Source organism: Crocuta crocuta, unplaced genomic scaffold (assembly GCF_008692635.1).
Source record: "Crocuta crocuta isolate KB4526 unplaced genomic scaffold, BGI_CrCroc_1.0 scaffold55, whole genome shotgun sequence".
In the NCBI taxonomy this organism is placed as follows: Eukaryota; Metazoa; Chordata; class Mammalia; order Carnivora; family Hyaenidae; genus Crocuta; species Crocuta crocuta.
This window is the reverse complement of record NW_027530512.1, coordinates 546,148-563,199: the sequence shown is the minus strand read 5'-3', so window position 1 is coordinate 563,199 and position 17,052 is coordinate 546,148. Positions and strand designations below refer to the sequence as shown.

The window sequence follows — 17,052 nt, the reverse complement described above, 5'->3', positions numbered from 1 at the left end:
GGGGGGGGGGATTTGGAGGGGGTTGGGTTGGGCTGGATATCTTTGTAGATGTGGACCACCAAGGGGTTGTTGAAAACTAATTGTATTAAATGTCTTTTGATAAGCCTTCTGCTCACATTTTTGTGAATGTCTGAAGTGTATAGTTTGTGTATATTGAGAGCTCTTTTATAACTAAAGCAAATTTAATTTTTTTGTACTAGAAAAGATTTGAACATTTTAGTTCTTGGTTATTCAAATATGTTAATTCAGAATTAGTTTAATATCTCAATTAAACTAATTAATAGCTTTGGACACTTAAAAGAGCTCTAAATTTGCTTGTACATAAAGGCTTGAGCTTTCCTTGTTAGGGTCAAGGGTGTCTTTCCACCCGCCCTTCAACAGCTGCCTGACAGACCCGTTAACGCAGCTGTTTGTTATTGATAATAAAAGATTATAAAATTGCTTCTGTCTGTTTGTGTGAAGGACGAATGTGGTTTACTCCTCCCGCCCCATCTGTATTCAACACATTTAAAATGCCTTACGGAGAATCCTGGAGTTTGGTGTGGTGGGTTTTTTAAAGTTTTTGAAAATTTAAATCTTGCCATTTCAGGGCTAGTCAAAACCTGGGCAGAGAAGGCCGTGAACTGTTCAAAGTAACGGTGGCAGTTGTCTTGGTGTCCTGTGTGTGACCTTCCATGCTTTCGCTTTATCACTTCATTGCATTGGCATCAGGTTATTGAGACTTCCGTAGCCAAGCAGACCGATAATTTGGGAAGGAAATTCTAAAAATTGTTTTTTATGTGTCGTATGTAGTTTTGAAGGTTTTGAAGATGAGATTATCACACAACGCTTATTTAAGTCTATGCACAAGAGTGCTTTCAGGGGTTTTGCGTGTTTTTTCAGTGCTGCGACGTGGGCGTGACAGTGCGTTAAGGGGAAACAGTTTAGTAGAGAGGAAAACTGCTTAAGATACTACATCATCGTTCTGGGAGCTGTGTTAATAGTCTCTCCTAGGATTCTGTGGAGACTGCCTAGGTTATCTTGGTTCCCTGAAGGACTTTGGATAAATGGTAACAGTGAATGACCTAAACTAGCCAGATCCTCTTGCAGATGTCTTACCTGCGTGTTCATGAATCTTCACAACTAGCTTCTACATACAGTAATAGTTTTACAGGAGTGAGATTGGGGCCAGAGAAGAGCAGTTAAATGGTGGGCTAGTATATGGGCATTGGAGTCCAGTTCCCCAGAACCCAAACAGCACGTTTTCTACGTGTAGACAAATCTGCCTTTGCCTTGCAGGGTTTTTTGAGGAAAACAGAAGTACCAGAAGGATTGCTTTTGGCTTTCCAAAAGTGTGCAGATTGGGTAGCGGGGATCCATTCCGGGGAATAGGTTTTGAGAGGTTTTTGGTGTACGTGTGCCTCTCATACCCCAGACTAGAAATTTAGGCTGTAAAATGGGGAGGCTGATCCACCACGAAGGCGATGGATTCTAGAGAGAGTGTATTCGTATACTTGTTTACTCAGGTGGGGGCACGTGGAAAGCAGCGGAATGTAGATTTTTTCCTTAGGATTTTATAAGTAATCTCTGCACCCAGTGTGGGGCTCGAACTCAGAGTGAGATCAAGTCACACGTTCTCCCGACTGAGCCAGCCAGATGCCCCTGGTTTTTTATTAGGTTGCCTATGGAAGGCTGCAAGTCAGCCAGAAGTTCATGTCAAAGGGAAAGAGGCAACTCTTGGGCTTTAAAATGTAATGGAGTAGTATGATGTAGGGACTTTCTTGTACTTTACCAGTTGACTCTATTCAGATAGGTTTTCACCTTTTTTTTTTACCTCTAAATAGGTAAATGATAACTGTGGCTCACCGCTTTAACATTACAAGTATTTGTAATACAGTGTAATACAGTGAAGCAGTAAAATAAGGCATGAATCTATCTAATGTTTGCATATAAGCATTATGAAAACATTCCATTGGAGGAAATTTGAATTACTAGAATTATAATTAAAGAAACCACTCCTTTTGCAGTAGCTTGCAGTTCTCTGGTTTTGAGGGGATATAATATGAGAACCACTGATAGCCAATGACCTGATGTGCTGGATTCTTAGTGAACAATTCTGTTCATTGTGTTTTCTTGTTATCTTGGCTTGCCCCTTCTACTTGTGGTGGTATTCTCCAGAAATATCCATTCATTTCATTATGGCTGAGTTTTTGAGCTAGTCCTGTTTCATTGCTTTTGTGTTTTATGTCTGCTTTTGTACATGTAGTGTCGTGTTGGTGTTCTTAGTAGGTTTAATCCCAAAAATGTCAAAAGGGAAGGAATGGGAAATTCTAAGGTTAGAAATACTTCTGAAGCTTAAATCTGGGAGTACTCTTGAGTATTTATTGCCTTTTATGGTCATAAAAGTTGGAACAGGATTTGGATATTTGGTTTTAGGTGAAAGTCCTTATTGGTTGCCTAGTTCAGAAATTGAGTGCCTTTTATATGCCTATGGAACACTGTTCTGGAAATACAGGGACAAAAGGCAGTTTTGGTTTTTGCCTTTATTGGATTGTCATTGAGGAATTCTTAGTTTTGTTATTATTTTTTTGAGAGGGTACCACAGAATGAGAATCCCAGGCAGGCTTTGTACTGACAGCACGGAGCCTGAGGCCAGCCTTGAGCTCCCAGACCGTGAGATCATGACCTGAGCTAGAGTCCAGAGTTGGGCACTTAACTGACTGAGCCACCCAGGTGCCCACAAGTCTTCATTTTTTAAACAGGTATCAACTTGGAAGCTGGGGATGGGCAGGGCTCTTCAGGTAGACTCCCTCGCTGTGCTCCCGCCAGGCAAGGTTTGTCAGTTCTGGTAGTTTCTGCCGGCAGTGCTGGAGAGAGACTCCCGTCTCTGGTGTTCCTTTCATCTTCCCACTGGCTTTCTGAATTACCCTTTGGCCAAGAATCCAGTGCACCAGGGGAGCTAGGCTGTGCAAGGGGAGCTCTCTTCCCCTTTGTGGGTGCCGTTTCCTAGGGCTTCTGGAACTGCTGCTTTAGTTGGAGCAGCTGTGTAGGTTATTTTCATCTTATCTGGAAAGTTGAAAAGGGTCAAGGGTGGGGAAGGAGAGTAAATAACAGTTATTAATACAAAGCTTTATTCAGTGGAAGACAGCACCTCCTAGGGTTAAGTTGTATTCTGTATGTTTTTATGTGTCCCTCCCCCAACCTCTTAGCATGCATCCTCCCATTACTTTTTTTTTTTTAAGTTTTATTTATTTCGAGAGCAGGGGAAGGGGGGAGAGAGAATTCACTATCATTGCGGAGCGTGATGCGGGGCTTGAACTCACAAACCTAGAGATCGTGACTTGAGTGAAAATTAGGAGTTGGACACTTAATTGACCCCAGGTGCCCCCTCCCATGACTTATTCTTAAACTGGGGGAATGATGTGCTTTCCCTGTTAACATTTCTGATGATAATACTAATAATGATCAGTGTACTAAATTATTGACTCTTCATCACTTCCTCTCCAACTTCTTTTTACAGGCAATGCAGCAGGAGAGTTTGAGTTTTATTGTTTTTTTATTGTTGTAATTTTTTTAAAAATTGTTGTTTATTCTTGAGAGACAGAGCAGGGGAAGGGCAGAGGGAGGGAGATACAGACTCTGAATCAGGCTGTGGACTCTGAGCTGTGAGCACAGAGCTCGATGTGGGGCTTGAACCCATGAATGGTGAGATGATGACCTGAAGCAAAGTCGGATGCTTACCTGACTGAGCTACCCAGGCACCCTGAGAGTTGAGTTTTACGTTCAGCAAAGTGCTTGCATTCCGCAAGCAACGAAGCGCAGGGAGGGAAAAGCTTTAAGAGGTCTTCTAAGTCTGGACTTTCCACAGCCCCCTCTTACGTGGCTACCCATTTATCTCCCTGTACGGAGGTGGTGACGAGTCGGAGTTCCTGTCTTATCCCCATTTTTTTTTTTTTTTTAAATTTTTATTTATTTCTAAGAGAGAGAGAGCGTGAGCAGGGGAGGGTCAGAGAGAGAGGGAGTCACAGACAAACAGGCTCCAGGCTCTGAGCTGGCAGTCAGCACAGAGCCCGACGCGGGGCTCGAACCCATGAACCGCGAGATGGCCTGGCAGTCAGCACAGAGCCCGACGCGGGGCTCGAACCCATGAACCGCGAGATCATGACCTAAGCGAAAGTCGGACGCTTAACCGACTAAGCCACCCAGGCGCCCCAGTCTTATCCCCATTTTTGTAGAAGTACACAGGGCTTGGCAGCAAGGAAATGTGTGCATCTCTGCCCCAAGTGCAGCTGCGACAGCCCTGACCGCAGCAGCTCGGAAGATGGTCTCCTGAAGTGCTCTGTAGCCCTACAGGCTCGGGGAGGTGGCTGCTTAGGTTAGAAAGTTCCACTCCTTGGGGCACCTGGGTGGCTCAGTTGGTTAAGCGTCCGACTTCAGCTCAAGTCATCATGATCTCACGGTTTGTGAGTTGGGGCCCCGCGTTGGACTCTGTGCTGACAGCTCCGGGCCTGGAGCCTGCTTCGGATTCTGTGTCTCCCTCTCTCTGCCCCTCCCCTGCTCATGCTCTGTCTCTCAATAATACATAAACATTAAAAATTAAAAACAAAACAAAACAAAAAAAAACCCCACCACTCCTCACTACCGCAAGAGGGTGGAAGCTTCGGGTTGCATGCGCAAAAAATTTGAGTTGCTTTCAGGAGAGCATTAGATGAGATTTTCCACAACTCCACTGTAGCTTTGAGTGGACACTTAAAAAGTTTTGAAGTATGTTTCTTTTTGGCTGCTTGATTAGATGTTAATGGTAAGTCTCCACTTACTACCATAAGATAGTCACTAGGGGAAGTGGTCTCCTGTGGTCTAAGTCCATCCCCAGGGTCTAGAAAACCTCTTGAAGGAGTCCTCAAGTTCATGGGAAATGAAGGATTTGAGTGGTTAAGAATATATATACTTCATGAGTACAATATGCTTAGAATTACAAAATACTGGAACATCTTTCCAAATAAAATTCCTGACTTGAAAAAAAAGGACATTATGGTCCACTTAAAGGAAGGGACTTAGTGGGTTTCCTTGAGGTTTATTACAATTTAAGAGAATACAAAACTCTCTGAGCATCTTAGAGGAGGTGCTGTTTAGGAAGTAATTCAGTAGTGATCAGATTCAAGTATCAGTTATATTGCACTATTGTGATATTTATTATTTAATAAGCTTATCGTTAAGTTTTATTTACTGTGTAACCGGAGTTGGGAGTCTTTTTTTTGGTTTCCGGCTAATTAGGCTTTTGCTTCAGTATGTTTTCCTTCATAAAGGAGTGCCAAGTGGTGCCGTGCTCCTGACCTGGTTCTGGGACAGGAGGACCTAGTCCTAGAAAACCCTGCATTTTCCAGATTGTGAATAGGGGCCTTTCACACAACTAATCGCTCATAGCTATTTACTATCCAAGACCATTCTGTCCTATTTATCCTGGTCTCCATGGTGAAAGTCAAAATTGCCTTACTCTTGTTAAGTGCAAATCTGCCCACAGTTGATTCTCCTAGCCAGAAGGCAGCGATGGCGTGCTGTTAATGGGAGGAGGTGTGGCTCTTTGAAGTCCCTTCCTACTTCTTGGCGCTCTCTGGTTCCTCATGACTTGATAAGAGTTGAAGCCCCACGCAGAGGACCCTGCCAGAGACTGGTTTCCTGGCAGGGATCAGGTCCAATACGGGAGAACTCAAAAGGAGAAATGACTGAGTACTCACCTTTGGAAGGCTGGATTCTCTCATAGCAACGAAAGATGGAGATGAGGAGAACCCCTTCTCCGAGCTGGAAAATCATATAGAGGAGAGGGAAGAAGAAAAGTGGCCCAATGACTTGAGGGGGGAACGTCACATTGAGGATGGTAGAACAAAGTTGAACGTTTTGGCATCCAGTTTCCATGCTGACTGTGCGCCTGCACCTGTGTTAGATTCAGAACAAAACAACTCTGTTCGTCCTCAGAAGGGACGGGAGGGTGCGACCCTTGCCCATCTCCCTCCCAAATCACCCAAGTCCCATTGAATGAAGGTGGAAGTCAATGGTGATTAGTAGGTTCATGGCCCGGGGTATTTATGAGAATTTTTGAGGAGCTTGGAGACTTCACCATTTGTCTACTTCCGCAGGACCACCAGATTAATATTTGGAAGAGGTGGTGAGTCAGTATCATTCATTGGCTTGTATGTTGTTGGGTTTTACATACAGGGCAGTTGCAGTGTGACATTCAGAAGGTTGTCTGAAACGCCTGGGCCCTTTGTCCTGTTCCCTTGTTTCTGGTTTGGATATCTTTGATTTCCAAAACGCTTAATGATTGGGGCGCCTGGGTGGCTCAGTTGGTTGTGTCCGACTTCGGCCCAGGTCATGATCTCACGGTTTGTGGGTCCGAGCCCCGTGACGGGCTCTGTGCTGACAGCTAGCTCAGAGCCTGGAGCCTGCTTCAGATTCTGTATCTCCCTCTCTCTCTGACCCTCCCCTGCTCCTGCTGTGTCTCTCTCAGAAATAAATAAAACGTTAAAAAAATAATTAAAAAATCCAAACACTTAATGGTTAAAAACCAAGCTTGGTTTAACCCTATTATCTATCTTTGGAACATACTGTCTTGGTTTTGCTCTCGTTTTTTTAAAATTTTTTAAAATGTTTTTATTTTGGGAGAGAAAGGCAGCATGAGCAGGGGAGGGGCAGAGAGAGGGAGACACAAAATTGGAAGACAGGCTCCAGGCTCTGAACTGTCAGCACAGAGCCCGACGTGGGGCTCGAACCCACAAACTGAGATCATGACCTGAGCCAAAATTGGACACTCAACCGACTGAGCCACCCAGGCGCCCCTGCTCTCTTGTTTTATGGACTAAGAATGAGGGGTGCCTGGGTGGCTCGGTCAGTTAAGCGTCTTGAGTCATGATCTCAACGGTTCAGGTGATCAAGCCCCACGTGGGCTCTGTGCTCGCAACGTGGAGCCTTCTTGGGATTCTCTCCTCCTGCCCCTTTTCTCCCTCGGACTCTCAAAACATTAAGAAATAAAGGAATGGGATGTTTACATCTAATGAATACATATTTAATTCATGGAGTTGTGATTAGGGTCTTGAGTACTTAACTAGAAGTTACTGAAAGTTCGCAGCACATTCATTAGTGGGGGAGACTGCTGTGATGGCCCTTGGCTTTGTGGCCATTTATTACTGGTCACTAAAAAGTGACATACAATAGGTTGTTGATAGCCTTTTGACTCTACTGTTCCCACATGCTACATCCCTCCTATAGTAATTTGTTTTTTATTAAAGTGTTCTTTTTAAAATGGGCAACTTTGTGAGTTGTATTCTTAAAGCAATTTAGTTTTGGGGGGCCAGTAGGGTGCTACTAATGTTCAGACTCCTGCGTAAGCATTTGTTTAGGGCTGGAAAGAGGCAAAATTCCTGAATGTGCTACTTCAGACAGGGTCTCTCTATCCCACACCAGACTGTCAAGCCGACTGTCCCTGCAGGCGGCCCCTGAGTTTGGGATTGGATGAGACTCAGCAGAGGTCCGCAGCCACTCAAGCTCTTAGTGCCACTTAGCAGAGCGGTCATCTAGTGGTGTCCTTGTCAAGACTAAAGCCTGTGCAGGCTAGTTGGAAGGGTGGGGAAGGAAGAGTGTCAACACCATGATGACGTGGGGCCACTCCAGTGCTAGCTACCAGGTTTCAGCAGGAGTTGGAGTCTAGGCTCTGGAGGGAGCCCTGGGTCATGAGCTCTTTGGGTTATTAGATGTTCTTGCTCCTGAGCCATTCAATACCTTACCTCCAGTATTTCTCACAGCCCAGAGTTCCTAGGTGGGTTGGTGCATTTGCACATACTGCCAGGAAAATGCCTCTCCTTTTCCTGAGAGACCAGGACACAAGAATGAGGCCCATGGGACACCAGGATCTGAAATAATACTTACTGCCCATTGAGGCGGAAGAGAGCAGAGAGGATGTAGCCCAGCACGAAGCCAATGAAAGGCATCAGGGAGGAGGTGGCCAGCAAGTGCGGGGTCATGACAAACATGATACTCTTGCCCACATTGATGATCGAGAGTGCTATGATGGCCACGCTTAACAAAAGCATGATGATTGTCCCGCCCTGTAGATGAAGAAGGGAAGCAAAGGCAGTTAGCGGGGTGGGGGATAAAGAGGAGCAGAGTCCGAGGGAGCATGGGTGGGTATCAAAGGCAGAAAACACTTCAGTTAAAAATAGGTATTTGAGGGGTGTCTGGGTAGCTCAGTTGGTTAAGCATCCTGCTTCAGCTCAGGTCATGATCTTGCACTTTGTGGGTTCAAGCCCCATGTCTGGCTTACAGCTCAGAGCCTGGAGCCTGCTTCCAATTCTGTGTTTCCCTCTCTCTCTCTCAAAAATGAATAAACATTAAAAAACAAAGGTATTTGAAGTGAAAGGGAGTGCAAAAAACCCTTTTATCTTCCATCTATTTGGAATACTTACCAGTAGCTAGGAAGCTTCTTGGAGGACAGAGAGCTAATAATTAACATTCTTGTTACTGTTGACTTAAAAAAGAGCCAGATGTTTACCAGCAAAATGAGTTTATTTGCAACTAGCAGAGGAAGTTCAGTTTGGGACAGGCAAGCTATGCTGAACCATCCGCAAGTCCTGAGAACACGGGAACACGGGACAGCTGGCCTTTAGAGAGGGAGAGACGTGGGCAGGGCTGTGTCCGGAGTCGTCAGTGGCCGGGTGTGGCCGAGAAAGAGACATCCTTCTTCCTGCCTTGGTGTGTAAAAAAGTAAGCTTTCTGTCCGGGAATGCAAAGTTTGCTTTTGGCCAGTGATAGTTTCTGAGAGCTTTCCCTTCAGGGCTTCCAGAGTCTATTTTAAATGAGATTTTATTTGCACATGTCTCCCCCCCACCCTTTTTTTTAAGTTTATTTTGAGAGAGTGCCTGTGCGCGGCGAAGGTGCATAGAGTGAGGGAGAGAATCTGAAGCAAGCTCCTCATTGAGCATGATTGGGGGTGGGGTCGAACTCCCAAACCGTGAGATCATAACTTGAGCCAAAATCGAGTCGGATGCTTAACCGACTGAGCCACCCAGGCGCTCCACATTGCTCCCTTTCGATCAAAACCTTTCTTTAAAAACATCGCTGATCAAGAGTCAGGGTTTTTTTTGTGTTTCGTGGTTGCACCCACGAAAGTGGCTTTGTCCCTCTGTGCCAGGAAGGGTTTTGCCTTGTCCTGTCCCACGTTGGAAAGTGCACAGATTGGAAACTGTTGAGGCCACATGAGGAACAAGGAAGCGTATGAGGGGGATCTCAGGCATTTCCCATCTGATAAGCTTTGGAGGCCATCTTGTGTGAGCTCACACCTCCCTGCCGGTGCCCCCCCCATAGAGGCAGGTAGAGTTGGAGAATGGGGCGTCAGTCTTGCCATTTGTCCACAGCCACCTGCTGAGACGAGGCCCTAGGTAGTTGCTTCTCTATAGGTCACCGTGTTTTGGGGACCACCTGACTTCACTGTTAATGTTGACCAAAGCTGTGAAGAATGTCCATTTCATGGGCAGCCAGTCCGTCAGCTTGTCGCTGACCCAGGCGATGACAAGGCTCACTCTTCCCACAAAGATGGCCTCCGCAGCTCGCTGACACCGTGAGGCAGAGGTGAGGCAGCTCGCCAGTAGCACCAGGAATGGGAAGAGTATAGGTGGAGTGGCTGAGTCGCTGTAACAGCGGGTCCCTTATTTAAGGGTGGTGGATGGCTTATGGAAAAGTGGCTTGTAGACCAGGTCATGCTGAGGTTCATCGACCTAACCACAGGGACTCAAATAAACTCTTGCATAGCTAAGTTCAAGTGTTACTTGAGTTGCGCGCCAAATAGAGCATCCAAGAAATTGTATCCTGGCATATCTACATGTGACCTCCCACTAGGTAGTGTGTTTGAGCAGACACCAGCCAGAGCCAGCTTTCAGAAGTTGGGTAATTTCGATTTAAGTCTCTAGGGGGCGCCTGGGTGGCTCACTCGCTTAGGTGTCCCACTATAGCTCCGGAGCAGTTCAAGCCCCGCCCTGCATCGGGCTTTGTGCTGACAGCTCGGAGCCTGGGGCCTGCTTCAGATTCTGTCTCTCCCTCTCTCTCTTCCCCTCCTTTGCTCGTGCTTTCTTCCAAAATTAATATATCATTAACAAAAAAATTTCTTTAATGAGTCTTTAGAAGAGTTAAGTGTGCAAAGAGGTTGGGACAGGGGTTTGCTCATTTTTGGCTTGTGGTTCACTGTATTTTATGCAATAGGAGAGGTCATTTGACTTCAGTTTCTGCTGTCGAATTAGGCGGTGGGTGTGCAGCGCAGCGGGAACATGACCCTGGCTCTGCCAGAGAAGTTCCCCGGGCCTCAGTTACTCTACGTATAAAATTGGGAGAAGGACGGAGACTGAACTTTTATCTTGAGAGCTTTTCCAGCTTTAGGATCTGAGATTCTTTCTGCATCCTCAGATGAATATTAATTAAAATCATCCTGGGGGCACCTAGGTGGCTCATTCGGTTAAGTGTCGGACTTCCGGCTCAAGTCATGATCTCAGTAGTTTGTGAGTTTGAGTCCCGCGTCAAGCTCTGTGCTGACAGCTTGAAGCTTGGAGCCTGGAGCCTGCTTTGGATTCTGTGCCTCCCTTGCTATCTGCCCCTCCCCTGCTCGTGCTCCCTTGCTCATTCTCTCTCAAAAATAAACATTAAAATTTTTTAAGTTATTCTGAGTTAAAAAGGAGACATTATATTAGTTGTGACTAGCAGTATGGTCCTTGGCTTCCTCACCTATAAAATGAGGAGGAGCAGAGTTCAATTGAATGATTATCAGAGGTCGCTTCACATTTTTACTTTTTTTTTTCTTTTTAGTATACCTGTACCTCCACAAACTATCTTGAATAAAATTAAGCGATAGACACAAACATTTCTGGGTTTTTCTTTCCCTTGCTAATGTGAGGAGTGGTCTGGGCAGAGGGAAGGACTCGCGCAAAGAGAAAAGAGCTGACACTTGGGGAGGGGGGTTGGCTATAGCAAATCAAGCGGGGCCTGGGAGGCTATGTAAGGGAACGTAAAGTTCATCCCGCAGAGTATGGAGCCAGGCAGGTGCTTTAAGCAGTGGAGAGACATGATGGAGTTTGGGCTTCCCGTCTCCATCCTCGGGTTGAAACTGATCAAGGAGGCAGGATAGAAAGCTGTTTCAGTTGTGAGGGAGGATAGTGGCCCAGGTGACGGTAGTGTTGTCACAGGTGGAGAGGGATAGGTGGATCCAAGGGACAGAAGGCAGAATAGACAATCACCTGTTCAGGTGGGTGTGAGAGGGGATGCAGAGGGGGAATGACTTCACGGTTTTGTGGCTCAGGCAGCTGGGATGCCGTTCTTTGAGGTAATCACAGGGAGAGGAACAGGCTCAGGGAGGAGATGGTTTTGATTTAAGACATAGTGAGTTGTAAATGCGTGAGGCACAGTCAGGTAGAAAGATTTGGCAGTTAATAAATGCATCCTGGGGGCACCTGGGTAGGTGGGTCAGTCGGTTAAGCATCCAACCCTTGATCTCAGCTCAGGTCTCCATCTCAGTGTTGTGAGTTCAAGCCCCACGTTGTGCTCTGTGCTAGGCGTGAAGCCTACTTAAATGATGGGTGGGTGGGTGGATTCTGCAGGTGGAGAGAGTTGAGGGCGAAGACGGTGCTCTGGCAGTCACCAGCTTGTACATGGTCATTGAGAAGGACCAGATCTATGGTGGAGAGGCCCCCCCTGGGCTTCGGGAAACCTGGCAAGGAAAGAAAGCTTGGGCGGAAGGCAGGGAAGTAACTTTTAGCAGACGAACTCCTTAGGGAGTACAGAGAGAAGGGCCAGAAAGAGGCTAGGAAGCAGGAGCGCCCAGCTGAGGGAGGGGGCTTCTGAGAGGGAGGCGGTGGTCAGCCACACTGCAAGTTGCTAAGATGTTGAGGAGGAATGAGGAATGTCCGATGGAAGCGGTGAAGAAAGTAGAACGGGGTCATCAACTTGCCGGGTGGACGGGAGAGCAAGGAGGAGAGAAGAGGGATTCAAGTAGCTGAGACTGTCTGTCTCCCAGGCCTGTTACCTGGGAGAGTAGCCCTGGCGGGAGTGCGGGGGGGGGGAGAGGTTCCCCGAAGGTAGGTAGGGGAGCAAAGGGAAGTGTGGGAGCCCTGTAGGGACTGTTGTTTGTTCTAAGGTAGGAGAGCGGTGAGCCTGTATCAACACCGAATGTGGAAAAAAACACGCAGAGACTTAGGGTGAAGTTGGGGGAGGCTCTGGAGGTTGGGGGCCATAATCAATAAAAGGACGTCTCTGAGAAGCAAGAGCAAGAACGGATGATGCCGTCCAGAGCTGAGGTGGGGTCATCGAACACCTACAGGAGGAGGAATGTCTTTTCTGGGTCTTCCAGCAGGGTGGGGAGGGGCGCCGCGGCCCCCGTGCTGGGACTGTGCCAGGACGAGGCCAGAGCTGCCCCGATGGTGGTGGTGGGAAACCGGAAACGTCCCGAGAACCTGACTTGCAGCTGCTTTGTTCCAAGCCCCAAACTGCTGCCAAGCCTTGGGCTTCGAGGCAGCGTGCCCTGTAGTTTGGCCCGAGCCATCGACCCGGGTAGAGACCAGAGCAGGCTCTCAGAGTGTCCGGATGACCAGGATGGAGCTGGGGCCTCTGGGGGTTGAGCAGTGAGCTGGAGGGGAGACTGACCGGACTGAGCTCCAGGGGACCACGGCGGCACCCCTAGAGTTCGTGATTCTTCCGAGGGCAAGGCAGTGGCATGATGTCCAGTGTGTGACCACAATGCCCCTGCCTCCCCAGCCCCAACCCTCTGGGGCCATACCCTCCCTCCCACTCTACACCTGAAATGCTGGGAGCATATACGCCACCCCTGCCCTGGCCTCCTCTGTGGCTTCTCGTAAGTCAGCCAAGTTTGCCCTGCTTCCCCCTGAGTTCCTCTATTCAGGCTTCTCCCCAGGCTGACCCAAATCCTACCCTCTCCAAGCCCGCCCCCTCCAAGAAGCTTTTCAGGACTGCCTGCTCCCCACCAACCCACCTTCTTGCATTCACCCAATACCCAACTGTATGTACGCTGTATGTGATCTTATTTCTCGTGTGTTCCTTCACTTTCTGCTAATATCAGACTCATTGATGGCAACGAAACCTCAGAGTGTAGCATAAAACTCAGCATCTAGGAGGTGCATCATAGAAGCTTCTTTGTTATTAAAATAATGGTATCTGATAATTGTGTCATAAAGCGTGTTAAATAATTTTCCTCCTAACTTCTCAGAAGTATTCCCAAGTACATTACAATCCCGCAACGTAGGTGTCCCAATAGAAGACCCAACAAGGAAGGAAACCAACACAGGAAAAGCCCCAATGACTCTCTTCAAGCCATACCCTGGGATGATGGTGGCACTCTTGTTCCCTGCACGGGTCCCCAGGTTCTTACCTTCTTGACATAGGGGACATATTGTGGCCGTTTGGCATTGAGGAAGATCCCGGCGGCACAGGGAATGAGAACCAGGATCAGAGATACCATGATGCCGCCATAGGGTACCTTGTCCTTCAGGTCCCCGGCGTAGATGCCCCTGGAGTAGACATACAGGAGGAGGGGCATCATGCCCAGGGCACAGAAGGTGGAGCAGGTGGTCATCACGATGCTGGGCGGGAGAAGCAGGGAGAGTGCAGAGAGAGCGCCCGTTAATAGAGACTATTTTCTTGAGTGCCTGCTATGTGCCAGGCACCGCGCTAAGCACTTTACATACATTAATTTCTTCCTTTTTCCAGTAGGCTTAGGAGATACAGGTTATAGGTTGATATTCTCATGTTTTTTACTTTCAGGTTTATCTTTATGAATGAGTGTGAGTTCCAAAGCCTGAGTAATAGATCTTCTCAGCTCTAATTTGTATCCTAATTGTATTAATACCATTTCCATTTGGAACTCAATACATGTTAGTCACAGGACCCCGTATAAGGGAGAGGCTTTCCAGAAAGGGCACCTGAAAGAATGAAGCTGCTAGGGAACACTGTTGGATTGTGGATATTCACATGACAGTACAGGGCTGTGGCTTCCATTCTCATGGGAATGTTAGGCATGAGGGCTTGGCAAGACCCAGGATAGCCCCACTCAGTTTGTGTTTCCCCTCCCCACAGCCTTAACTATCTGCACTAATTCGTTGTTTCTGTAGAGGTGAAATACAGCGTAATTGAACAGCAAGTATGGCCTAGGTCAAAGGGTCCAGAATGTAACCATCAAGAAGAGCAACAGGTAGAGGTATTATCATTAGGAATAAGATGTCACAGCAAGGTGCTTGGCTGGCTCACAGAAGAGCATATGACTCTTGATTGTGAGATCATGAATTGGAGCCCCACGTGGGGCGTAAAGATTCCTTAAATAAAATTAAAAAAAAAAGAGATGAGGAGAAACCCTCAAAAAAATATTGTGAACTAAATAATGGGAAAATCCTTCCTCCATGAACATCTAAAACATCTAAACACCTATTTGAGCTTGTAGGAAAGTTAGGGAAATTTCCAGGTACCAGACACTGGACGCAAAGGAGTTGGTGGGTGAAGTCATGCTGAAGCTGCACTGTGTGGAGGGGGAGGGAGTGGGGTGTCAGTCTTGGAATCTGGAGGCTTCGGTCTTAATACCCAAAGGGGGGACCAGAACTGAGGTCTTGCTTATAAAGGAGAGTTGAAACCGAGAAATCCGTAATAAAAGAACTGTTAGAAAATAAAAGATCTAATTATCTTACATGTCAAATATAAAATCAAATGGAAGAAATGTCTGGAAAAACATAATGGTGCCACACATGTTTCAAAACACATGGGAGCTAACCTTGGATTACATAATAGTTTCTTAGAAAAGAGTGGCCCCTGGGTGGCTTAGTCGTAAGCGTCCTACTCTTGATTTTGGCTCAGGCCATGATCTCACGGTTTCAGGAATTCGAACCCCATGTCGGACTCTGTGCTGACAGCGCAGAGCCTGCTTGGGAATCTCTGTCTCCCTCTCTCTCTGCCCCTACCACACTTGGGCTGTTTCTGCCCCTCTCAAATAAACTTAAACAAAAGAGACATGAAATTGGTTAGTGGTTGCCAGGGGCTCAGGTGAGAGAGGACTGTGTAGTGACTGCTAACTGGCTCCTTTTGGGGATGATTAAATGTTCTGGGATTAGATAGTGGTGATAGTTGTACAGCCTTGTGAGTATACAGAAACTACTGAATTATACACTCTAAGAGGGTGAGCTTTGCAGTATATAAATGATATCTCAATAAAAAATAATTAAATCTGGGGAACAGCTAAAATAATTCTTAGAGGAAAATTTTTATAGCCTTAAATGTTTATATAGGGAAACCAGAAGACCAAAAAACAAGCTAAGTATCTTACTCAGAAAAGTAGAGAAAAACAAAGGAAACTCATGAAAATTGAGGAAAGAATGTATAAAAATTACATACAATGAGAGGATCAAATAAGCCAAGAGTAGTATCTCTGCCAAGTCTAAGAAAAGACCCCTCTGGCACACTAACCAGGAAAAAAAAGAGAGAAGGCACCATTGATTATATTAGGAATGGAAAAGGGAACATAATTGCAGCCACATTAAAGGTTTTAGAGGGTTCTAGAAGAAAACTGAGGCCAGTTTTGTACTTTCAGTTTTCAATTTAGATTGAATGGACAATTTCCTCGGAAATATAAACTATAAAAACTAATTCAAAATAAGCCAAAAGCCTTAGTCAACTTAGAATCGCTGAAGGACATGAAGTAAGTAGTGAAAATCTATCGTCCAAACCCTACATGATGTACATGGTTTTATAGCAGAACTCGACTAGACTTTCAAGGTACAGATAGTCTCACTATTATACAGAGAATACAAAAGGGGGAAACATGCCCCAATTTATTATATATGAATAGTGTAATTTAGAACTGAAGCTGCAAAAGGATATTATGAGGAAGGAAAGTTAGGGGCCATTCTCATGAACAAAGAAGAAAAAAATCATAAATACAAGATTAGCAAATCTAACAATGCTTTTATAAAATAATACAAAGAATGAGATGGGTTTATCCCAGCAATGTAAGAATGGGTTAACATTAGACAATCTACTATATCACTGTCATATCACATTAAAGAAAAAAATGGTATGATCATTTGATAGATACAGAAAATTGTCATTCAACAGAATTCAATGCTCGTGCATTACAAAAATTAGCACACTAGGAACAGAATGGAATTCCTTAACCTCAAAAGGGTATCTATAAAAAATACTGCAAAGAGTAAACTTCATGGTGGAAAATTAGAAAGATTCCTCTTATCGAGTGCCTGGGTGGCTCAGTTGGTTAAGCACCTGACCTTGACTCAAGTCATGGTCTCCTGGTTCATGGGTTCAAACCCTGCATCGGGCTTTCTGTGGTCAAGGTGGAACCCACTTGGGATCCTCTGTCCCCCTCTCCTCTGTGCACCCCTTCCCCCCCACCCCCACCCTGGTCAGCTCCCTCTCTCTTGCTCTCTCAAACATAAATATAAAAAAAAAAAACAACTTTCCTCTAAGAAGAAAGATAAAGCAAATGATACCTATTACCATTGCCTTTATTGTATATCATACTATATATGTCTTTGCTAGCCAGCAAAACAAGAAATAGAAACTGCATGAGGATGGGAAAAAAAGAAACCAGACTTTCATTACATGCCAGTGATTGGACTATATAAATATAAATAGTTTATACTATAGACTATATAAATTCACTTGGGCAGAGGAAATCCAAGTGAATTTATAACTAGTAAGTAAGAGAATCCATGCCTTTCTAAAAACATTATCAATATGAAGGGGGCACCTGAGTGGCTCAGTTGGTTAGGCATCCGACTTCAGCTCAGGTCATGATCTTGCTGTCTGTGAGTTTGAATCCCACGCTGGGCTCTCGTGCTGACAGCTCACAGCCTGGAGCCTGCTTCTCAGATTCTGTGTCTCTCTCTCTCTCAAATAGTGTCAAAACACTATGGTGTACACCTAAGACTAATATGTCTGTCAGCTATAGTGTAATTTAAAAAAAAAGTCATTTATACTATTCACAACTATAAAATATTTAGAAACAAATATAAAATATTTAGAAACAAA

At 45.7% G+C, this 17,052-nt stretch overlaps 1 protein-coding gene across 1 annotated transcript in view; it reads right to left on the bottom strand.

The window, feature by feature from the left end:
* Positions 1 to 2,339: 2,339 nt before the first annotated feature.
* The window catches only part of SLC10A1 (solute carrier family 10 member 1), a 21,964-nt gene continuing 7,251 nt past the window's right edge, over positions 2,340 to 17,052 (bottom strand). The window contains exons 2-5 of the mRNA XM_077767092.1: positions 13,394 to 13,604; positions 7,900 to 8,078; positions 5,715 to 5,911; positions 2,340 to 3,045 (exon numbers count right to left, since the gene is read on the bottom strand). Of these exons, the coding sequence (XP_077623218.1) occupies positions 2,939 to 3,045; positions 5,715 to 5,911; positions 7,900 to 8,078; positions 13,394 to 13,604 (694 nt within the window). The 3' untranslated portion in view covers positions 2,340 to 2,938. The remainder of the gene's footprint in view (positions 3,046 to 5,714; positions 5,912 to 7,899; positions 8,079 to 13,393; positions 13,605 to 17,052) is intronic.